The 25,047-nt window shown below is 44.3% G+C and overlaps 1 protein-coding gene across 1 annotated transcript; it reads left to right on the forward strand.

Moving 5' to 3' along the window:
• The first annotated feature begins 2,607 nt into the window (after positions 1–2,607).
• On the forward strand, positions 2,608–24,086 carry LOC122922572 (vomeronasal type-2 receptor 26-like). Its single transcript, XM_044273232.1, has 4 exons — positions 2,608–2,734; positions 18,801–19,519; positions 19,798–19,851; positions 24,018–24,086. The coding sequence occupies exons 1-4, from the start codon at positions 2,608–2,610 to the stop codon at positions 24,084–24,086; spliced, it is 969 nt and encodes a 322-aa protein (XP_044129167.1).
• The last annotated feature ends 961 nt before the right edge of the window (positions 24,087–25,047 follow it).

Genomic DNA, 25,047 nt, shown 5'->3' on the forward strand with positions numbered 1-25,047 from the left:
ATATCAAGGGTTGGAGCTACTTCACAATGGCCATTCTGCATCACTTTCTCCATGAAAGCAAAGAAATGTCCTTTCATGTGGGGCTTCTGATTAAATTATTTTTGAAGAGACCTGAATCAGTGCAAAACCTGTGTCTTGTTATTTGGTAAGCATTGTCTGTGTGTTTTAAAAGGAAGTGGTGCAACCCAGCTGTTGTCTTCGTCCCTGTAGAAGCCTCTCCTCATTATCTCCAGTAAAGCAAGCTCACTGGGAGAAGGAGCCATTTTATCATCTTCTTTGGTAATTTCAAAGGTTTTGTGGCCAAGACAGTTTTCCATACAAGAGGAATTCCAGACGGATGAGGCCTGCAGGGCCAAGGAAATGCAGGTATTAAAGCTTTCCTTCACAGCAAAGTAGTTTGGGCAGGGTGTGAACAGCGATCTCCGGCTATTGTCTAAGATGTTGGTATAGAGGCTATGCACGGTGTCTGGTCGGTGGACATCACCTACGCATACATTGCCCACTATTACCCACCCTAGGTCTAATCTTTGGGCGTAAGGAGGGTCATCTGGCCCATTAATCTGGTCCCTGACCTTGTGGATCCTTATAATATCTCTGCCTAGCAATAGGAGAATGGAGGCATTAGGATCAAGCTCAGGTATCTGGCTATTTGTCTCAGATGTGTATGATGAAGTGCAACCTCTGTGGTTGGGATCTCTGATCGAACATTTTGGATCTCATCACATTCTATCAGTGTGGGTTGTGGAGCGGACACTTGTCTGTCAAGGGATTCCAACTGGAAGCCATGTACCATTCTCCCAGTAGTGTTAATCACTCCCGCACATGTTTTGAGAGAATAGGGAAATTGGTGACCTTTTGACCCAAAAAGCTCAGACAACTCTGGTCTTGCCAAAGATCTATTGCTCTGGTCATCTAAGATTGCATAAACTTTGGTAGCTCTTTCCCTATGCCCTGTAGGGTACACATTGACCAACAGATTTTTGAACATGATCTGCCCTGAAGATTTTCTCTACAAACTTCAGTACACATAGCTGACACATCTGTTGCTAAGCTACTTTCCTGTCCCTCCCCGCCATGCTCTACTACTGTTTCAGCTTTCACAGTCCATGGTGTGGGACCAGGATGCATAGTGGGCACGTGCTTATTGCTATTCCATTTTGTACAACAAATAGTCTTATCACAGTCTTTTGCAAGATGTAAAGTAGATGTACAACAATGATAACAAATGTTATTTTGATTCAGGAAGGCCTTTCTTTCAATTAAAGTTTTCACCCTAAAGCCACGACATTCATACAAAAGACGAGGCTTGCGATGAATGGGGCAACCTTGGGTAAGATCCGCAGTCTTGAGACGGGCAGGCTCCTTCTGTGATGATGTAACTGTAGAAGTCTCAGTCTTGTGCACCGAGACAGAGGTTCTATGAATGGTATTCTTTTGATGGTGTTTCTCTAATCTCTGACCATCGGGGCTTTGAGGGGACAGGATGAACCTTGGATCATTGCGCATGTTTGCTTGTTGGGCGACAAAACCCACAAAGAAAAAGAATGGTGGGAAAGACACTTGGTGCAGTTCTTTGTATCTGGAGCCCTGAGTCATCCACCTCTCTTGTAGGGAAATTGGCAATTTTTGAACAATGTTGCTTATACCTCTAGCTGTATCAAGAATGGCTAGACCCGGAAAGTCACCTTCTTCCTTTGCAGCTTGCAGTTCCATTAACAGGTCTCCTAACTCTCTAATTCTGACATGGTCTTTGCTGGAGATTTCCCCAAAGCTGTCTACTCTATTCCACAAGGAGTCCTCTATAATCTCAGGAGCCCCATAGCACTAATCAAGTCTCTGCCATTCCATCTGCAAACCCTTTCTGAAGTCATTCACATGTATAGCTTGTATGCGTTTTACTTGCTTGCATGACTCAATGCCTAACCATCTCAACAGAAGGTCTATTTCTTCTTTGTAAGAGAGATTAAGATCTGCTATAGCATTTCTGAATGAAGCCCACCAAGCCCTATAGTTTTCTGGCAGATCGTCAAATTGCACAAGTCCCTTCGAAATAATTTCTCGTCTTGCCATATATCTTACCAGATCCGACGTGACTTGGTTGTGAGCTGGAGAGTCTGGGTAGCGATCAACTGGTGGTATCATTCTTGCATCTGATAAGCAGGTATAGGTTCCTTTTTGCACTCAAGGCGTAGGATAGCTGTAGCAGTCAGGTGGATCAATGCAGTGGCATGGAGTCTGCAGTGAAGGGAGGGTCCTTGACAAGAGCCATTCTGCTGCTGTGAACTTCTCTGAAGTGGAAAGCGTGTGCTGCTGTGTGGGAACTTGTTTCCATCTTCTGAGATTGGATCGGGTTGTTGGAGTATCTGTGAATGTTCTCTCACATATTCTTCAGTACGCTGTATAGCAGTTTCTTGCTTTAAGTCAAGCTGGCTGTCTTGTTTGTCGCTTATGTCATCATCAGTCTCTATTGCAGCCTCTAATTCTTGTGCTTTTGCAGTTGCTGCAGCTGCTGACTTTTTCAAGCTGAGTGCTTCAAGTGAAGCTTCTATACGTGCCTTTTCTTGCTTTATCTTTGCTTCTTGTTCTGCAAATGCTATTTGTGCTTTCATGGCCTCTGCTTCAGCTCTGGCTAGCGCTGCTGCTTCAGAAGCACGGGATCGATGTGAGAGTCTGGATGAGTGTGACACTCTGGATCTAGTCTTGTGTGAAACTTCAGACATCTTTGTGTTGCTAGGTGCGGGTCTGTGTGAGACGGTACCTTCAGTACCTTTGAAGTAGAAGCTGTGGTTGCACTGCGATGCTGCGTAGTGCTGCTGTACACAGATGATCCTGCTTGCATTGCTCTATCGCATTCAAAGGCCGTCTCCGTCAAAGTCGTTGTTTTACTGTCCTGTTCCCTTTATTGTGAAGAATAATTAGACAGGTAGTTCGCCCTTCAATAACCACACTGGGAAAGTTCCAGTAACTTGTTTAATGTGTATGATCAAAAGAAGGTAAAACTGTGAATACAGACAAAGCATAGTATAAGACCATACATGCAATGCAGACTGTGGATTAATACAATAAACATACATCAAAGAACAGTGATGCATAGGAATACACTGTGGAACATCTGACATAAAATGCTTCTGCAGATAAGGGAACTATGACATACCAACGATGCTTTGGTTGACGTGGATGAAGGATTGATGCATGTGGATGCAACAGTATAAAGTGAATCTAGGAAATATGGCTGCTGGCATAAAGAACAATCTGCTTCCTGAACACAGAGCGTCTACTTCCTGCAGTGTCACATGACTTCAGGACAATACAGAAAAGAACAAATGCAGTGTTTAAGGTGTCCACTAGGGGGAGTAGAATTCAACAATATAGATTAACATAATCGGCTGTGGACAGACAGCACAAAGACAGATGCCTGACTGCTTATACCAACAAGTTAATGTCAGAAGTAGTGCCTTATTCTTAAGGAGCATCCAAATATTTATTTGGGAGCAGCAGCAGTACAGTATGGATGTGGAACTTCATGAATAAAGCAGGAGATTAGCAGTTTTGTAGGGGTAATAGTAGCGGCAGCAGGAGAAGCACATTATGGAACAGAAAAGGCAGTAGATTTGCAGCTGTATAGGGGGATCAGTAATGGCAGTAGGTTCAGTAGCAGTAGCAATACAGTCAGGAGATGTGTGGCTGTTTAGAGGTAGTAGCAACGGCAGCAATAGCCGCACTGGCAGAAATATAGTATGGAACCTAAATACGCAGGAGATTTGCAGTTGTGTAGGTGTAATAGTAGTGGCAGCAAGGGGAGTATCAGCTGTGGCAGGGGCACCAGTTGTAGCAGCGACAATGCAATTTAGAACATGATAGACAATCAGACAAAAGTTAGGGAATAATTTGACTGGAGATAATTGGCCACTGTCACCTATAGTAAATTGTGACATGTACCCATCCCAATTTTGATTGCTTGGATGTGACAATGCCACTTGCCATGCTGAATAGCCTCTCTGACAGCCTGACTGGACATTGTGTTCACTAAAGGGTATTTTGCGTTATAGGTGACTAACTGGCAGATAACATTTCACTATTACAAATGTCTTCGCTAAAATGTAACTTTTATTAAATTATTTAAAAGATTGAGGAGATTCCCGACTACATGTACAAATAAAACATATAAATAGAGTTGAGCGAACACCTGGATGTTCGGGTTCGAGAAGTTCGGCCGAACATCCCGGAAATGTTCGGGTTCGGGATCCGAACCCGATCCGAACTTCGTCCCGAACCCGAACCCCATTGAAGTCAATGGGGACCCGAACTTTTCGGCACTAAAAAGGCTGTAAAACAGCCCAGGAAAGAGCTAGAGGGCTGCAAAAGGCAGCAACATGTAGGTAAATCCCCTGCAAACAAATGTGGATAGGGAAATGAATTAAAATAAAAATTAAATAAATAAAAATTAACCAAAATCAATTGGAGAGAGGTTCCATAGCAGAGAATCTGGCTTCCCGTCACCCACCACTGGAACAGTCCATTCTCAGATATTTAGGCCCCGGCACCCAGGCAGAGGAGAGAGGTCCCGTAACAGAGAATCTGTCTTCATGTCAGCAGAGAATTAGTCTGCATGTCATAGCAGAGAATGAGGCTTCACGTCAGCCACCACTGCAACAGTCCATTGGCATATATTTAGGCCCAGCACCCAGGCAGAGGAGAGAGGTCCCGTAACAGACAATCTGGCTTCATGTCAGCAGAGAATCAGTCTGCATGTCATAGCAGAGAATCAGGCTTCACGTCACCCACCACTGCAACAGTCCATTGTCATAAATTTAGGCCCAGCACTAGTGTTGAGCGGCATGTCCCATATTCGAATTCGCGAAATTTTGTGAATATTCGAAAGAATATTCGTAAAATATTCGCGATTATTCAAATTCGTTATTATTTCGCATATGCGATAATTCGAATTTTCGCATCGCATAATACATATGCTATGCAAAATTCACATGTGCGCTAATGAAATCGCCTTACGAAGATTCGCAACTCAATTCAATCACTAATGTATGAATGCAATGCCCTTTGCCTCTGTTCTGGGACAAGTGTAGATATTCGCATGTGCGCTAATAAAATCGCCTTACGAAGATTCGCACCTCAATCACTTTCTAGGGAATGTGAGACTTTTGGGAATCAATCGAGATACAGTGGGGGGTGATGACAGTAGTTGACAGAGTACAGATCAATGTAATCTGTAAGGTGGAAAGTAAAATAAAAAATACGAATATTCGTAAATCGAATTTTACGAAGTTCTACGTATTCGCGAATATGGTGCTATACTATATGAATGCACAGGCCTTTGCCTCTCTGTTCTGGGGACAAGTGTAGATATTTGCATTTGCGTTAATAAAATCGCCTTACGAAGATTCGCAGCTCAATTCAATCACTAATGTATGAATGCAAAGCCCTTTGCCTCTGTTCTGGGACAAGTGTAGATATTCGCATGTGCGCTAATAAAATCGCCTTACGAAGATTCGCAACTCAATTCACTAATGTATGAATGCAAAGCCCTTTGCCTCTGTTCTGGGACGTGCCGATATTCGCATGTGCGCTAATAAAATCGCCTTACGAAGATTCGCGCCTCAATCACTTTCTAGGCAATGTGAGTAAGATCTGAGCTGTTGGACCTTTGGGAAACAATCAATTATATGTGTACTGTAATTTTGTGGGGGGGGGGGGGAAAAACAAAAAACGAATATTCGTTTTTACGAATATATAGCACTATATTCGAAATATTCGCGAAATCGCGAAGTTGCGATATTCGCGAAAAAAATTTGCTTTTCGAATATTCGCGCTCAACACTACCCAGCACCCAGGCAGAGGAGAGAGGTCCCGTAACAGAGAATCTGGCTTCATGTCAGCAGAGAATCAGTCTGCATGTCATAGCAGAGAATGAGGCTTCACGTCAGCCACCACTGCAACAGTCCATTGGCATATATTTAGGCCCAGCACACACACAGGCAGAGGAGAGAGGTCCCGTAACAGAGGATCTGGCTTCATGTCAGCAGAGAATCAGTCTGCATGTCATAGCAGAGAATCAGGCTTCACGTCAGCCACCACTGCAACAGTCCATTGTCATAAATTTAGGCCCAGCACCCAGGCAGAGGAGAGAGGTCCCGTAACAGAGAATCTGGCTTCATGTCAGCAGAGAATCAGTCTTCATATCATAGCAGAGAATCAGGCTTCACGTCACCCACCACTGTAAGAGTCAATTTTCATAAATTTAGGCCCAGAACCCAGGCAGAGGAGAAAGGTCCCGTAACAGACAATCTGGCTTCATGTCAGCAGAGAATCAGTCTGCATGTCATAGCAGAGAATGAGGCTTCACGTCACCCACCACTGCAACAGTCCATTGGCATATATTTAGGCCTAGCACACAGGCAGAGCAGAGAGGTCCCGTAACAGACAATCTGGCTTCATGTCAGCAGAGAATCAGTCTGCATGTCATAGCAGAGAATGAGGCTTCACGTCACCCACCACTGCAACAGTCCATTGGCATATATTTAGGCCTAGCACACAGGCAGAGCAGAGAGGTCCCGTAACAGACAATCTGGCTTCATGACAGCAGAGAATCAGTCTGCATGTCATAGCAGAGAATGAGGCTTCACGTCAGCCACCACTGCAACAGTCCATTGGCATATATTTAGGCCTAGCACACAGGCAGAGCAGAGAGGTCCCGTAACAGAGGATCTGGCTTCATGTCAGCAGAGAATCAGTCTGCATGTCATAGCAGAGAATCAGGCTTCACGTCAGCCACCACTGCAACAGTCCATTGTCATAAATTTAGGCCCAGCACCCAGGCAGAGGAGAGAGGTCCCGTAACAGACAATCTGGCTTCATGTCAGCAGAGAATTAGTCTGCATGTCATAGCAGAGAATCAGGCTTCATGTCAGCCACCACTGCAACAGTCCATTGGCATATATTTAGGCCTAGCACACAGGCAGAGGAGAGGTTCATTCAACTTTGGGTAGCATCGCAATATAATGGTAAAATGAAAATAAAAATAGGATTGAATGAGGAAGTGCCCTGGAGTCCAATAATATATGGTTATGGGGAGGTAGTTAATGTCTAATCTGGACAAGGGACGGACAGGTCCTGTGGGATCCATGCCTGGTTCATTTTTATGAACGTCAGCTTGTCCACATTGGCTGTAGACAGGCGGCTGCGTTTGTCTGTAATGACGCCCCCTGCCGTGCTGAATACACGTTCAGACAAAACGCTGGCTGCCGGGCAGGCCAGCACCTCCAAGGCATAAAAGGCTAGCTCTGGCCACGTGGACAATTTAGAGACCCAGAAGTTGAATGGGGCCGAACCATCAGTCAGTACGTGGAGGGGTGTGCACACGTACTGTTCCACCATGTTAGTGAAATGTTGCCTCCTGCTAACACGTTGCGTATCAGGTGGTGGTGCAGTTAGCTGTGGCGTGTTGACAAAAGTTTTCCACATCTCTGCCATGCTAACCCTGCCCTCAGAGGAGCTGGCCGTGACACAGCTGCCTTGGCGACCTCTTGCTCCTCCTCTGCCTTGGCCTTGGGCTTCCACTTGTTCCCCTGTGACATTTGGGAATGCTCTCAGTAGCGCGTCTACCAACGTGCGCTTGTACTCGCGCATCTTCCTATCACGCTCCAGTGCAGGAAGTAAGGTGGGCACATTGTCTTTGTAGCGTGGATCCAGCAGGGTGGCAACCCAGTAGTCCGCACAGGTTAAAATGTGGGCAACTCTGCTGTCGTTGCGCAGGCACTGCAGCATGTAGTCGCTCATGTGTGCCAGGCTGCCCAGGGGTAAGGACAAGCTGTCCTCTGTGGGAGGCGTATCGTCATCGTCCTGCCTTTCCCCCCAGCCACGCACCAGTGATGGACCCGAGCTGCGTTGGGTGCCACCCCGCTGTGACCATGCTTCATCCTCATCCTCCTCCACCTCCTCCTCATCCTCGTCCTCCTCGTCCTCCAGTAGTGGGCCCTGGCTGGCCACATTTGTACCTGGCCTCTGCTGTTGCAAAAAACCTCCCTCTGAGTCACTTCGAAGAGACTGGCCTGAAAGTGCTAAAAATGACCCCTCTTCCTCATCCTCCTCCTCCTCCTGGGCCACCTCCTGTTCCATCATCGCCCTAAGTGTTTTCTCAAGGAGACATAGAAGTGGTATTGTAACGCTGATAACGGTGTCATCGCCACTGGCCATGTTGGTGGAGTACTCGAAACAGCGCAACAGGGCACACAGGTCTCGCATGGAGGCCCAGTCATTGGTGGTGAAGTGGTGCTGTTCTGTAGTGCGACTGACCCGTGCGTGCTGCAGCTGAAACTCCACTATGGCCTGCTGCTGCTCGCACAGTCTGTCCAGCATGTGCAAGGTGGAGTTCCACCTGGTGGGCACGTCGCATATGAGGCGGTGAGCGGGAAGGCCGAAGTTACGCTGTAGCGCAGACAGGCGAGCAGCGGCAGGATGTGAACGCCGGAAGCGCGAACAGACGGCCCGCACTTTATGCAGCAGCTCTGACATGTCGGGGTAGTTGTGAATGAACTTCTGCACCACCAAATTCAGCACATGCGCCAAGCAAGGGATGTGCGTCAAATTGGCTAGTCCCAGAGCTGCAACGAGATTTCGCCCATTATCACACACCACCAGGCCGGGCTTGAGGCTCACCGGCAGCAACCACTCGTCGGTCTGTTGTTCAATACCCCGCCACAACTCCTGTGCGGTGTGGGGCCTGTCCCCCAAACATATGAGTTTCAGAATGGCCTGCTGACGTTTACCCCGGGCTGTGCTGAAGTTGGTGGTGAAGGTGTGTGGCTGACTGGATGAGCAGGTGGAAGAAGAGGAGGAGGAAGCCGAGAAGGAGGAGGTGGCAACAGGAGGCAAAGAATGTTGCCCTGCGATCCTTGGCGGCGGCAGGACGTGCGCCAAACAGCTCTCCGCCTGGGGCCCAGCTGCCACTACATTTACCCAGTGTGCAGTTAGGGAGATATAGCGTCCCTGGCCGTGCTTACTGGTCCACGTATCTGTGGTTAGGTGGACCTTGCTACAGATGGCGTTGCGCAGTGCACACTTGATTTTATGGGATACTTGGTTGTGCAGGGAAGGCACGGCTCTCTTGGAGAAGTAGTGCCGGCTGGGAACAACATACTGTGGGACAGCAAGCGACATGAGCTGTTTGAAGCTGTCTGTGTCCACCAGCCTAAATGACAGCATTTCATAGGCCAGTAGTTTAGAAATGCTGGCATTCAGGGCCAGGGATCGAGGGTGGCTAGGTGGGAATTTACGCTTTCTATCAAATGTTTGTGAGATGGAGAGCTGAACGCTGGCGTGTGACATGGTTGAGACGCTTGGTGACGGAGGTGGTGGTGGTGGTGTTGGTGGTACATCCCCTGTTTGCTGGGCGGCAGGTGCCAACGTTCCTCCAGAGGCGGAGGAAGAGGCCGAGGCGGCAGCAGCAGAATAGGCCGAGGCGGCAGCAGCAGAAGAGGTAGCAGGGGGAGCCTGAGTGACTTCCTTGGTTTTAAGGTGTTTACTCCACTGCAGTTCATGCTTTGCATGCAGGTGCCTGGTCATGCAGGTTGTGCTCAGGTTCAGAACGTTAATGCCTCGCTTCAGGCTCTGATGGCACAGCGTGCAAACCACTCGGGTCTTGTCGTCAGCACATTGTTTGAAGAAGTGCCATGCCAGGGAACTCCTTGAAGCTGCCTTTGGGGTGCTCGGTCCCAGATGGCGGCGGTCAGTAGCAGGCGGAGTCTCTTGGCGGCGGGTGTTCTGCTTTTGCCCACTGCTCCCTCTTTTGCTACGCTGTTGGCTCGGTCTCACCACTGCCTCTTCCTCCGAACTGTGAAAGTCAGTGGCACGACCTTCATTCCATGTGGGGTCTAGGACCTCATCGTCCCCTGCATCGTCTTCCACCCAGTCTTGATCCCTGACCTCCTGTTCAGTCTGCACACTGCAGAAAGACGCAGCAGTTGGCACCTGTGTTTCGTCATCATCAGAGACATGCTGAGGTGGTATTCCCATGTCCTCATCATCAGGAAACATAAGTGGTTGTGCGTCAGTGCATTCTATGTCTTTCACCGCTGGGGAAGGGCTAGGTGGATGCCCTTGGGAAACCCTGCCAGCGGAGTCTTCAAACAGCATAAGAGACTGCTGCATAACTTGAGGCTGAGACAGTTTCCCTGGTATGCATGGGGGTGATGTGACAGACTGATGGGGTTGGTTTTCAGGCGCCATCTGTGCGCTTTCTGCAGAAGACTGGGTGGGAGATAATGTGAACGTGCTGGATCCACTGTCGGCCACCCAATTGACTAATGCCTGTACCTGCTCAGGCCTTACCATCCTTAGAACGGCATTGGGCCCCACCATATATCGCTGTAAATTCTGGCGGCTACTGGGACCTGAGGTAGTTGGTACACTAGGACGTGTGGATGTGGCAGAACGGCCACGTCCTCTCCCAGCACCAGAGGGTCCACTAACACCACCACGACCATGTCCACGTCCGCGTCCCTTACTAGATGTTTTTCTCATTGTTATGGTTCACCACAACAACAAATATATTATTTGGCCCAATGTATTGTATTCAAATTCAGCGGGATATAAATTTGAGGCCTAGTATTTAGGCGCTGGGTGACCGGTATGGATTTAGTGACAGAATTAGACTTGGAAATGCACAGAAGCGTGTGTGTGAAGTTATTCTGAATGACCCAATGTGCACCTTCAATATTATATACCCTTTTAGGGATAGATTTCAAATAGCTCTGATATAGCAGAAACCACTAAATTATGAAATTGCTAAATTGGGAATTGTACTTCAACCCAGAACAAAAAATGTGCTTTGACGGACACTAAATATCTTGCCCAGCAACAACAGTACAGCGGTGGGTAACGAGAGATTTAGAGGGATTTAAATTTGAGGCCTAGTATTTAGGCGCTGGGTCACCGGTATGGATTTAGTGACAGAATTAGACTTGGAAATGCACAGAAGCGTGTGTGTGAAGTTATTCTGAATGACCCTATGTGCACCTTCAATATTATATACCCTTTTAGGGATAGATTTCAAATAGCTCTGATATAGCAGAAACCACTAAATTATGAAATTGCTAAATTGGGAATTGTACTTCAACCCAGAACAAAAAATGTGCTTTGACGGACACTAAATATCTTGCCCAGCAACAACAGTACAGCGGTGGGTAACGAGAGATTTAGAGGGATTTAAATTTGAGGCCTAGTATTTAGGCGCTGGGTCACCGGTATGGATTTAGTGACAGAATTAGACTTGGAAATGCACAGAAGCGTGTGTGTGAAGTTATTCTGAATGACCCTATGTGCACCTTCAATATTATATACCCTTTTAGGGATAGATTTCAAATAGCTCTGATATAGCAGAAACCACTAAATTATGAAATTGCTAAATTGGGAATTGTACTTCAACCCAGAACAAAAAATGTGCTTTGACGGACACTAAATATCTTGCCCAGCAACAACAGTACAGCGGTGGGTAACGAGAGATTTAGAGGGATTTAAATTTGAGGCCTAGTATTTAGGCGCTGGGTCACCGGTATGGATTTAGTGACAGAATTAGACTTGGAAATGCACAGAAGCGTGTGTGTGAAGTTATTCTGAATGACCCAATGTGCACCTTCAATATTATATACCCTTTTAGGGATAGATTTCAAATAGCTCTGATATAGCAGAAACCACTAAATTATGAAATTGCTAAATTGGGAATTGTACTTCAACCCAGAACAAAAAATGTGCTTTGACGGACACTAAATATCTTGCCCAGCAACAACAGTACAGCGGTGGGTAACGAGAGATTTAGAGGGATTTAAATTTGAGGCCTAGTATTTAGGCGCTGGGTCACCGGTATGGATTTAGTGACAGAATTAGACTTGGAAATGCACAGAAGCGTGTGTGTGAAGTTATTCTGAATGACCCTATGTGCACCTTCAATATTATATACCCTTTTAGGGATAGATTTCAAATAGCTCTGATATAGCAGAAACCACTAAATTATGAAATTGCTAAATTGGGAATTGTACTTCAACCCAGAACAAAAAATGTGCTTTGACGGACACTAAATATCTTGCCCAGCAACAACAGTACAGCGGTGGGTAACGAGAGATTTAGAGGGATTTAAATTTGAGGCCTAGTATTTAGGCGCTGGGTGACAGGTATGGGTTTAGTGACAGAATTAGACTTGGAAATACACAGTAGCGGGTGTGTGTGAAGTTATTCTGAATGACCCAATGTGCACCTTCAATTTTATATACCCTTTTTGGGATAGATTTCAAATAGCTCTGATATAGCAGGAACCACTAAATTATGAAATTGCTAAATTGGGAATTGTATTTCAACCCAGAACAAGAAATGTGCTTGAACGGACACTAAATAACTCGCCCAGCTACAGCACTAGGGACAGATTTAGCTGGATATAAATTTGAGGCCTAGTATTTAGGCGCTGGGTGACCGGTATGGATTTAGTGACAGAATTAGACTTGGAAATGCACAGAAGCGTGTGTGTGAAGTTATTCTGAATGACCCAATGTGCACCTTCAATATTATATACCCTTTTAGGGATAGATTTCAAATAGCTCTGATATAGCAGAAACCACTAAATTATGAAATTGCTAAATTGGGAATTGTACTTCAACCCAGAACAAAAAATGTGCTTTGACGGACACTAAATATCTTGCCCAGCAACAACAGTACAGCGGTGGGTAACGAGAGATTTAGAGGGATTTAAATTTGAGGCCTAGTATTTAGGCGCTGGGTCACCGGTATGGATTTAGTGACAGAATTAGACTTGGAAATGCACAGAAGCGTGTGTGTGAAGTTATTCTGAATGACCCTATGTGCACCTTCAATATTATATACCCTTTTAGGGATAGATTTCAAATAGCTCTGATATAGCAGAAACCACTAAATTATGAAATTGCTAAATTGGGAATTGTACTTCAACCCAGAACAAAAAATGTGCTTTGACGGACACTAAATATCTTGCCCAGCAACAACAGTACAGCGGTGGGTAACGAGAGATTTAGAGGGATTTAAATTTGAGGCCTAGTATTTAGGCGCTGGGTGACAGGTATGGGTTTAGTGACAGAATTAGACTTGGAAATACACAGTAGCGGGTGTGTGTGAAGTTATTCTGAATGACCCAATGTGCACCTTCAATTTTATATACCCTTTTTGGGATAGATTTCAAATAGCTCTGATATAGCAGGAACCACTAAATTATGAAATTGCTAAATTGGGAATTGTATTTCAACCCAGAACAAGAAATGTGCTTGAACGGACACTAAATAACTCGCCCAGCTACAGCACTAGGGACAGATTTAGCTGGATATAAATTTGAGGCCTAGTATTTAGGCGCTGGGTGACCGGTATGGATTTAGTGACAGAATTAGACTGGGATATGGCCAAAAAATAAACAGACTATTGCTGGTTAAATGCACTTGGTGTGACAGCTTCACCCTGATGTAGGCTTTAGCCAAAAAACAACCACACCATTGAGGGTTAAATGCACTTGGTGACAGGCGCAGCTTGCCCCTGATTTTGTATATGGACAAAAAATGAACAGACTATTGCTGGTTAAATGCACTTGGTGTGACAGCTTCACCCTGATGTAGGCTTTAGCCAAAAAACAACCACACCATTGAGGGTTAGATGCACTTGGTGACAGGCGCAGCTTGCCCCTGATTTTGTATATGGCCAAAAAATGAACAGACTATTGCTGGTTAAATGCACTTGGTGTCACAGCTTCACCCTGATGTAGGCTTTAGCCAAAAAACAACCACACCATTGAGGGTTAAATGCACTTGGTGACAGGCGCAGCTTGCCCCTGATTTTGTATATGGCCAAAAAATGAACAGACTATTGCTGGATAAATGCACTTGGTGTGACAGCTTCACCCTGATGTAGGCTTTAGCCAAAAAACAACCACACCATTGAGGGTTAAATGCACTTGGTCGCAGCTTGTGCTGGCGCACCACAAGACACAAAATGGCCGCCGATCACCCCAGAAAAATGAGACTGACAAACGGTCTGTGCAGCCTAAAAACAGTGAGCAATTGAGGATCAGCAGCTCAATGATCCACAGCTGCAGATCGATCAGTTAATCAAGTCCTTTGGAGGAGTTAATCTGCCTAATCTCGCCCTACTGTCGCAGCCGCAACCTCTCCCTACGCTAATCAGAGCAGAGTGACGGGCGGCGCTATGTGACTCCAGCTTAAATAGAGGCTGGGTCACATGGTGCTCTGGCCAATCACAGCCATGCCAATAGTAGGCATGGCTGTGATGGCCTCTTGGGGCAAGTAGTATGACGCTTGTTGATTGGCTGCTTTGCAGCCTTTCAAAAAGCGCCAAGAAAGCGTCACAAAAGCGCGAAGAAAGCGACGAACACCGAACCCGAACCCGGACTTTTACGAAAATGTCCGGGTTCGGGTCCGTGTCACGGACACCCCAAAATTCGGTACGAACCCGAACTATACAGTTCGAGTTCGCTCATCCCTACATATAAACTGTCCTAGGTGGCACAAACTCCAGGTATGAGTATATTAACGGCCAAACCTAGGACTGTGTATAGAGCATGGGGAGCAAAACGGTGACTGAACGTAGGGGGATGGACTTATTGTAGTAAACGCTCCTCCATCTACTCCAGCTAGTAATCAGTCACCCAACGACACCATGTATTGGTCTTCACACCCTTTTTAGGCTGTAAAATTCGGCTACCTAAATGTGTCTCCTATCAGATTGAGGCTCTCCCCTCTATGGTTAAAGGTAAGCAGCCTAGCCCGCTCGACGCATTTCTTTGGTGGCTATTAGCGGGGCCACCAAATCATCAGGAGCGCTGTGGACACATACAAACACAAACAGATATACTGACACGCTCTGGTGCATAGCGTGCAGTACGTAGCCTGCAGCACTGGGATGGCCTGACTGGACATTGGGAAACTGGTCCAGTTTGGCATGTCACTTGATAAAATTGCTTCATCTTGTTAATCAAACTGAACTGCCTACCGCTGCTGTGGCTTCTGCTAACCGTCATAGCAAAGATGGCACAAGATTGATGGAAGCAAAGTGGGGGCCTCCTGGTCAGACAAATGGGCAATAGGCATCTGCTAGGTGAAATCTGCAGCAAGCTCTGTACAGACCATATCCTGGTAATACAACAATCTTGCATCCTTTTTGGTATCAGGAAAACATTTCTATACATTGCTTTGATAGTGAGGGTCTAAAACTAAGGATTTCCAGTAGACCTATTTAATCACTTGAATGCTCTTGTTGTCTGCACCTCAAGAATATTGCCAGAATCTGCCATTTTCTTACAGTGGAAAGGGCAAAAACTCTTGGTGTTGCCTTGATTCATTGTCGTCTTGACTACTGCAACTCATTCAGTCTCCCTCTCACTAAACTCTCCCCCCTTCAGTCTGTCCTAAATGCTGCAGCCAGGCTCATCTATCTGTCCACCAGCTATACTGATGCTACCAGCCTATACTAGTCACTTCACTGGTTGCCCATCCACCACAGAATTCAGTTCAAACCTCTCAACCTCACCCAGAAAGCTCTCCACAGTGCTGCACCTCCATACATCTCCTCCCTCATTTCCGGCAACCACCCTACTTGTGCTCTCCGCTCTGTTTGTGACCTAAAATTAAAATCCTCCATAATTCGTACCTCTCACTCCCATCTTTAAGACATTTCTCAAGCTGTACCTACTCTCTGGAATACTCTGGCCCAGAATATCAGGTCAATTCACAACTTCCCTACCTTCAAAGGTGCCTTAAAAACACATTTTTTCAGGCAGGCTTATCAACCTTCTTAAATGTCTCTTCCATGAGAAAACCCCACCCCCACCAACTCCTCAGGCCTGAACTCTATCTTCTAACAGTCCCACACCTGAAGCAGATCAGCCTACACCACTGCTTTTAGTACAATAATGGCTTGACTACTACATATCACAATCAACTACCTTATGTGTCACCCCCAATTCATCATAGATTGTAAGCTCCTGCAAGCAGGACCCTCACTCCTAGTGTTTCAGTTGTATATTAGCTAGTTACATTAGTGCTGTGGAATATGGTGGAGCTATATAAATAAATATTATGATTTTTTATTAGTAGTAGTAAGCATGCAGCTGACCATGCTTGTCAGCATAAGAAAGACCCAGTTCTTTGAATCTTCGTTTCTCACTGCAATTATTGGTCATGTCCAGTGTCATCGTTATCATCAGCCTCATCCACCTCTACAGACCAATTCCTCCTCCTGCTCCTCCTCCTCCAGTCATAGTTCTTCATCCTTCTCCACTCCCCTTACTCTTATCCCCTCGTTCCCAACAGCTAAAGGGTGGCGAGCAAAATGTGGAAGCTATTCTTCTTCCACAATGTCTTGTTGCATCTCCAATCTAGCAGTTTTTCTCCACAGTGCTGAAAGACTAATGCCTTGATTGTGCAAGATCTGCTGGATTAAAATAAGCCATGGGCGTTCAAACATGAACACAGACACCACAGCTTTACTGAACCACATAAAGTGGCATCACCAGTTACTGAGGGAAAACAGAAGTAGCTAGCTCTAGCACAATAAGAGTGTAATCCGTCTCCTATTTGTGGGTCACTATCTCTCCTTGACTAGAGAACGCCTTAATCGGCATGAGTAGACATATAGGCCATACTTACAAGAAAGGGAGGAAAGTGAGCTCTTAACAAGCTCCGCCTCTAATTCCACCAGATGTAAGGAAGCTATTCTATGTCAATGTTCAACCTTTTAACCCTTAGGATATTAGCGTTTTTTTCATTTTTCTTCCCTATCTTCCTGGAGCAATAACTTCATTTTTATTTTTCAGTTTGCATATCCATATAAGGGCTTGTTTTTTGCAGGCCAAGTTGTACTTTCTAATGCCACCATTTAATACGGCATACAATGTAGTGGGAAGCAGGAAAACAAATGGGGTGGAATTGAAAAAAAAAATGCAATTCCTGAGTTTTACAGGTTTTGTCCCTACGTTGTTCCCTTTGCAGAAAAACTGACCTGTGCCTTTCATTCTCTGGATCAGTATGATTACAAAGATAACACAAATGTATAGGTTTTTACACTAAATAGTGTAAAAATAAATTATTATTTTTTTACATCACCATATTCTGACCCCCATAACTTTTTATAGTTATGTCTACTGAGCTGTATGGGAGCTCATTTTTTGCAGGGTGATCTTTATATTTGATACCATTTTGAAGTGTGTGTGACTTTTTGATCACATTTTATAAAAAAAATTTGGGTAAGAGAATAATAATTTGCCATTTTGACCCTTTTCTCAGTTCGGCTATTCGCTGTATAGTACAAGCGTTTTCTGACGCTTTGATATCAAGATGTTTATATTTTTAATTATTTTATCATTTATGTATTTATTTTTTTATTACATGAAAAGGGGGGTGATTTAAATATTTTTAAATGTATTCTATATTTTTTTTACATTTTTTTACTTTTTTAGGTTTTTTTAAGCTCATTATTTATTTTTTATTCTGTATCATCATTTTCATAAAAATCCATGATGATAGCAAAATTGCTCATTTCTTATGTTGGCCTGCCACCTGCTGGACAAAATAAGAATTGCAGCTCCAATACCCTGGGTCTGGTCTGATATGGTAAGAAGGATGCAGGTAAGAAGCTCGAAAGAGCGCACTTACGGGTTTTTTTATCTTTAAGATGCCGTGATCACACTTGATCACGGAATCTACTGGCTTTAACTATTGCCGGTCGCAGTCTTTAGCCGCGGGTCTCCGCTGTTTGAAACAGCGGAGACCCGCCGGTCATAGTGCCCGCCCCACACGCCAGTTGGTGCCATTTTAACCCATCGCTTCAGTGCCATAGCGAAGGGGTTAAACAGGGGTTTAAGTCCTATACATTGACTTATAGAATTGCTGCCTTACATCTGGTGGCATTAGAGGTGGAGCTTGTTAAGAGCTCATTTGCATTCCTTTTTTTCCAGAATTTCAAACGAGCATGTATGGCCTATAAGTCTCCTCATGATGATTAAGGTGCTCTCTCCAGGAGAGATAGTACCCCTCAAATTCTGTCTTAGGTCTCTCACCGAGTTAAGCCAGTACTCTCTGTTCTGCACTGATGAGGGGCAATCAACCCAAAACAGCTGTCTGCAGATGAGGTGCTGGCTTATTTAATATCCGAGTCACCATTATTGCACCAATGTTTATACTTATACTGTTTTAAATTGCTGACCAGCATGTAATATGTTTATTATACTATATCCTGTTCATTTGCACTGTTATTGCATTATATCTGCACTGCACTGTGGAAAGGGTTAATGCACAGCCAGCTAAAAATTAGGGACTATGGGACTTTCTATCTTCCAAAATCACTATAAGGGGACTGTGCAAAGTTTTGGAGGGAAAATTCCAGACATACCGACCCTCTGACTGTCTGGTTTAACACTGTTGTTTACATGTAAAGACTTGTATATGTTTGGAAAAACTGTTTAGTCAATCCCATAGACTTGCATTTAAACTCTATACAAGTCTCTGATAGAAATTGTACCAATGTTTCTGTTTTGGCTGTGGTTCTCCAGTCCGCCCCTCCTAATAGAAGTTTCTAGTTCAGCTACACATTGTATATAAGGAAAGCAGTTAAAGCAGTTAGATCTGCACATAGGAATGGAGAGCAGAAAAACTATACATAAATATATATAGAGAGAGACAGTATGGTTTCATTTTCTAATTTTTTAATTAAGTAAATAATGATAAAACTTGCACTAATTACTGCGTTTTCTTGTTTTCCTATAGACAATGAAAATTGTCAAAAATGTCCTGATGAAGAATGGCCTGACAACTCAAGAACAAACTGTGTCCCTAAACTTTATGACTTTCTGTCTTATGAGCATGATACTTTAGTCATTATTTTTATAGTAGTTATTTTACTTTTTTCTTTATTAACACTATTCATTTTGGGAAAATTTCTCTCCTGTTGGGACACTCCTATTGTCAAAGCCAATAACAGAACTGTGAGCTTCATTCTTCTGATCTCCATCTTGTTGAGCTTCCTCTGCGTGTTTCTCTTTCTTGGACGTCCAGAGAACATCACCTGCATGCTCAGACAAACCTCATTTGCAATCTTCTTTTCGATCACTGTGTCTTGCGTATTGTCTAAGACTATAACCGTTTTCATTGCTTTTAAAACCACTAAGCCCAATAGTTTTTGGAAAAAGTGGATGGATATAAAAAAAGCCAATTATGTGGTTTTTATTTGTTCCTCGTTTCAAGCTCTTATTTGCTGTTTTTGGTTATCTGGTTCTCCTCCTCATCAGGAGTTCGACTATCACACTTATCATGAGAAGATCATCGTTCTGTGTAATGAAGGGTCAGATATCTGGTTCTACTCTGTCTTGGGTTATATGGGGTTCCTGGCAGTGGTGAGCTTTGTTCTGGCTTTCATGGTGAGGACATTACCGGACACTTTTAATGAAGCTAAATCCATCACCTTTAGCATGCTGGTGTTCTGCAGTGTTTGGATTGCTATGATCCCGGCTTATCTGAGTACAAGAGGGAAATACATGGTGGCTGTGGAGATATTCGCCATTTTGACCTCATGCGCTGGAATATTAAGTTGCCTATTTTTCCCAAAAATGTATATTCTAATTTTAAAACCTGAGAAGAATTTTAAAAAATTCATCCTAGAGAAAAGAATTTAGTTGTGTGTGTGTGTGTGTGTAAAAAATAAATAAAAAATAAGGCTCATATAGGCTTATGTGGAATTTCGAGTTTCTTTCCTTCTGTCTTTCAGTTGAATGGTCAGGAAAGAAGGGTCACAGACATTGTCTATGAGTTCAAACTGCATGTTAAGGCTACTTCCACATATGCGATTTTCTTTCTGTTTTTGTGGTCCAGCAAAGGATCTCAAAACCAGAGGAAAACGCTTCAGTTTGATTTAATACAACCAGCTAAACAAATCGGAAAAAACGGATCCGGCACCATTGATTTACATTGTATTTAGTGCCGGATCTGGGTTGTTCAGGTTTGCAAATCGTACACAAAACTGCAGTTTGTAGCGGTTTTGTGTTCGGTCACAGAACGCGACAAACTGGAACGTAATGCATTCTGATGTACTCCGGTCCAGTTTGTACGGTTTTTGTCCCCGTTGACAATAAATGGGGACAAACGAAAGCATTTTCCTCCGATTTTGGCATCCTCTTCTGGATCTCAAAACCAGAAAGAAAATCACATTTGTGAAAGTAGCCTAACAGCTTCTTACAGGAAAATACTGAATCAAATAATTAAAACGACCTTTTCTCAAGCTACAATACAGAATTTACACTATTTCCTGCTGCCTCGGATAGGACACATAGTCCAGTCGGAACTCCTGAAATCCCTCCCTTTCCCTCTCGCTCCTACAATACACGTCACTTTCTGGTGCATACTTTTACACACACCGCATGTGCTGCGTGCTGTCTGTAAGACGGCTGCATCGGCGAAAACAAGAAGACACTTGCTTTCCTGCTTCAGGAAAAAGATCCTGAAGAAAAATTATCCTGAGCACCCTGAAACACGTTCTCCATGTGAACATTTATTAAAGGCTTTAAAGGTTATCAGCCTGTCAGGTATCACCCTCAAGTGGGACGAAGTCAGTCCACACATCCCCAACTTGTATCTTAATGGCTGATGGCAGATAAATCTGTCATGAGTGGCTATTAGATCTGTCATGGCGACTGCACAATGTCTCCACCAGATTATGGTGCAAGAGCGGCTTCGATAAACTGCCAGGCTCTTACTGAGACGGTTCAGATGGAATTAGCTCTGTACTATTATTGCTACTATTATTCTGGAGAATCTTTAGCAAACGGATCCTGTCTGCTTTATTTAGTGGCATCTTATTCCATATTTTTATGCTAGCGCTGATGTTTTTAATCAAAAGGGTTAAAATCAGTTTGACAAATCTAAATACTTTGGGTAAGATTTATATCCCCAAATATTTAAAACTGTCCTGATAGCCCAACCCTCTTAAATTACTATCCTTACCACTACCTTATCCTTTAGTGGCAGAAGTATTTGCTCCAATTAAATGTGTCACCCCAAAAACTACCGAATTCTTACATAATGTCCATAATATATTTCAGAGTTGAGTTGGTATCCCCGAGAAGATTATATGCATATAGCAATATTTTGTCCTCTCTGCCCCAACCATGAAATCTTCATAGCTAGCGGTTCGACTACCAGGGCAAAGAGTAGGGGAAGAGAGGACAGCCCTATCGCACACCCCTCTCCACACTAAAATATTTTGACGCAAAGCCATTTTTTACAACCTTTAGTCTTGGGTGTTTATTTATAGTCTTTATCCAATTAATAAAAACTGGGCCAAACCTATCTAAGAGACAATGCAAGTGTGAATCAGGCCTTAGTGAGATAGGTTGATCCAATTCTTCCATTTTTTGACTACCAAGCTTTGTGTATTAGGGCTCTTTCACACCTGCGTTCTTTTCCTCCGGCATAGAGTTCCGTCGTCGGGGCTCTATGCCGGAAGAATCCTGATCAGTTTTATCCTAATGCATTCTGAATGGAGTGAAATCCGTTCAGGATGCATCAGGATGTCTTCAGTTCCGGACCGGAAAGTTTTTTGGCCGGAGAAAATACCGCAGCATGCTGCGCTTTTTGCTCCGGCCAAAAATCCTGAAGACTTCCCGCAAGGCCGGATCCGGAATGAATGCCCATTGAAAGGCATTGATCCGGATCCGGCCTTAAGCTAAACGTCGTTTCGGCGCATTGCCGGATCCGACGTTTAGCTTTTTCTGAATGGTTACCATGGCTGCCGGGACGCTAAAGTCCTGACAGCTATGGTAAAGTGTAGTGGGGAGCGGGGGAGCAGCATACTTACCGTCCGCTTCAGAGTGACGTCAGGGCGCCCCACCCACATGGATGACGTGATCGCATGGGGCGCTCTGACGTCATTCTGGAGCGCCTCGGGAGCCACACGGACTGTAAGTATGCTGCTCCCCCGCTCCCCGCTTCTACTTTGGCAACCAGGACTTTAATAGCGTCCTGGCTGCCATAGTAACACTGAACGCATTTTGAAGACGGATCCGTCTTTAAATGCTTTCAGTACACTTGCGTTTTTCCGGATCCGGCGTGTAATTCCGGCAAGTGGAGTACACGCCGGATCCGGACAACGCAAGTGTGAAAGAGGCCTTAATATGTGCCAAAATCTTGTTTAAGCAATGCTCTTCTAACTGCTTCTGCGAGAAGTAGAGATTTGAGATTCTTGTAAAAATCCTTGAACACCCCTAAGATCATATCTGACTCATTCTACAACACCCCATCGCAATCACGTATCGCAAAAACATTACCATTCGGGTTATCACTTCTGATTCTATTTGAGAGATATTTGCCCGGTTAACCCCTCCCCCCTCCCCCCCCCATGTATTTTGGCTTTAGCAAATAAATCCATGTTCTGCATTTTTTCCAAGAGGTAGTTATCATAATTCTTAGACGCCAAGCCTCCTTAGCCTCTTCAGTTTTCTGGGGTACAAGTGTTCTGCTTCTACCACTGCAAGCGACAGTTCATTTTCTTTTCTTTTAAACGGGATCATCAGTTTTTTCAGAAGGCCTCTCATGTAGGACTTAGACGTGTCTCAGACCACATCCACCCCAGCTGATCCCAAGTTTAGATCAAAAATAGAGTTAAATCCTTCCCAAATGAGACCTCCTGTCCCATCAATGTCAACTACATTGGGTTCACTGTATATGGTTTGTCATTAGCTTTATACTTACCTGCTTTCATACCACTTTTAATAGGTGTATGGTCTGAGACCCATCTCGACTCTTATTTGTGCTGTCGCCTGGTTTCCAAATACCAAATAAATCCTTGAAAGAACATCATGATTTTTTATTTTTTTATTTTTTACTCGTTTTGTTGAAGTTTAATGAATAAGGCATGTGACAAGGAAGCATAGCAAGGATACATCCCACGCAGGGGATACACTAATATCATGAGAGATCCTGAGGATCTTACAAAAGGTGTAATAAAAATCCATTCTTAATCAGAGAGGAGTACGTAACAGGTATAATAAAGCTATGATCCAGAACCTGAGAGTCGTACATTATTATACAGAAGATGGATGATCAATATCGGCCACAGAGTACATGCATACATTATGCAATGTTAGGGAAGATGAACACCACTCTCCTCATACCTTGTGAAATTTTGGTGGACATTTTCTGTGTATGAATACAATTTTTCCCATGCTCACAGCATGATTGACCAATGATTTCCACTGACTTAGTGTGGGCACTCTATCGGCCATCCACCTCAAAGCAATGGCTTTTCTAGCAAAATATAGAGTCTCACCCAGGAACACCCTATGGTAATGCCCCCATGTCTTCTCATCTAATAAACCCAGAACACAAATTTTTGGACATAGCGGTACTGCAGAGGGAACCAACCATAGTTGACAATACTCCTACCACCTCTCTCCAATAGGCTCTCAAGTACAATCCCACAGCAGATGCCAAAAATCTGCGTTATCCTCTAAACATCTGTGGCATCTATTGTGTGGTAGTCTGCCCATTTTGTGTAACCTAGTGGGCGTAAGGTAACTTCTGTGCAATATAAACTGCTGATTCAACCTATTGTTGATTGATGGAGAGACCTTCAGCGGAGCCAATAAAGCTTTGTTCCAATAATCAGCTGTCATAGACGGTATTGAAACTTTCCCTCAATAGCTAGAGTATTCAACATCATATGGTTACTAAGCAGGTGTGTATAAAGCACAGAGATGATGCCCCTAGGACCCTGCGACCTCAGTATACCTATTAAAGAGTATTTTGAGATGTTCTGCCCTCTCTCCCCAAACTGGGCCTTTAACGCGTGTCTCAGCAGCAGATATCTGAAGAAGAAGTTGGGGGTAGCTCAAATCTCTCCTGCATCTGCAAAAAGGAGCGCAAGGTTCCTTCAACATATAAGTCTCGCAGGATGAGTACACCATGACGTTTTCACATATTTGCTCCTTTCAGTTCTCTCAGATGAGCAAACATGGAATATCGTCCATATCGACAATGGAATATTATCCGGGAGATCCTTAATTGATTAGATTTTAGCAGCATTCCACACTTGATGAGCTACTTCATGTAGAGGGAGAAGATGTGTGGGGGCAGGTCGTAACCCTTCCAGTATTGGCCACAGAGAGGACATGTGTAAGTATTCCTTAAGATAATATTCCGCATTTGCTAATTCTGATGCTAAGACCTAAGAAAATAAAAATTTCAGCTCACTGGCCAAATAATATAAGAAAAAATTGGGCAGGGCTGCACCCCCTTCTAGTTTAGTTCTCTGCAGAACACTAAGGGAGAGTTTCCTTGTGGCTCCCCCCCCCATATAAAGTTAGCCATCAGTGCATGGATGCGACCAAAGAATCCTCGCGGTACAGGTGTGCATGCATGTGCTAGTAGGTAGAGACCCTAAGGCAAAAGAATCATTTTGACCAAGTTCACTCTCCCCATGATTGATAATGGTAGGGACTTCCACGTTCTAAATTTATCAATAAACAAACAGGTGTTCCAGGGGTGCTATATTTAGGAAGTACGACAGTTGGGGATCTTTGGTGATCACAATCCCCAAGTATTTGAAGTGATCCCCAACCGGTAAGTTGCAGTATTGTGGGGTCCACATATGTGCCCAGAGGGGCATAATTGCAGACTTCGTCCAGTTTATGTGCAAGCCCGAGTACTTCCCAAAATTTCCTATTATTTCAATCGCTCTAGGAAGCGTAGTCTCAGGCTTATCCATAAAAAGAATCATCTGCATATAATCCCACTTTATCTACTCTATCCCCCATGCTAACACTTATAAAGACCTGATCCTGTCTTATCCTAAGGGCGAGATGTTCTATCTCCACTGCAAATAATAGCGGCGACAGGGGGCATCCTTGCTTAGTGACTCTGTGGAGCCTAAATGAATCTGACTGAGACTCATTCACTAATATGTTAGTATGCCAGGATATTGCAGGATTCTGTGCGGGGAACGGAGCAGCTCTCAAGTGCGTGC

The sequence above is a fragment of the Bufo gargarizans genome, unplaced genomic scaffold (genome assembly GCF_014858855.1).
Source record: "Bufo gargarizans isolate SCDJY-AF-19 unplaced genomic scaffold, ASM1485885v1 fragScaff_scaffold_486_pilon, whole genome shotgun sequence".
NCBI lineage: Eukaryota > Metazoa > Chordata > Amphibia > Anura > Bufonidae > Bufo > Bufo gargarizans.

What these genes read in the sequence shown, in the direction of transcription:
- LOC122922572 (XM_044273232.1), top strand. Translation starts at nt 2,608, where the DNA reads ATGGCCTCTGCTTCAGCTCTGGCTAGCGCTGCTGCTTCAGAAGCACGG. An exon ending in GCATGCTGGTGTTCTGCAGT is followed by an intron (nt 19,520 to 19,797) that starts GTTTGGATTGCT and finishes TCTGTCTTTCAG; the next exon opens with TTGAATGGTCAGGAAAGAAG. An exon ending in TCTATGAGTTCAAACTGCAT is followed by an intron (nt 19,852 to 24,017) that starts GTTAAGGCTACT and finishes TGCTCCTTTCAG; the next exon opens with TTCTCTCAGATGAGCAAACA.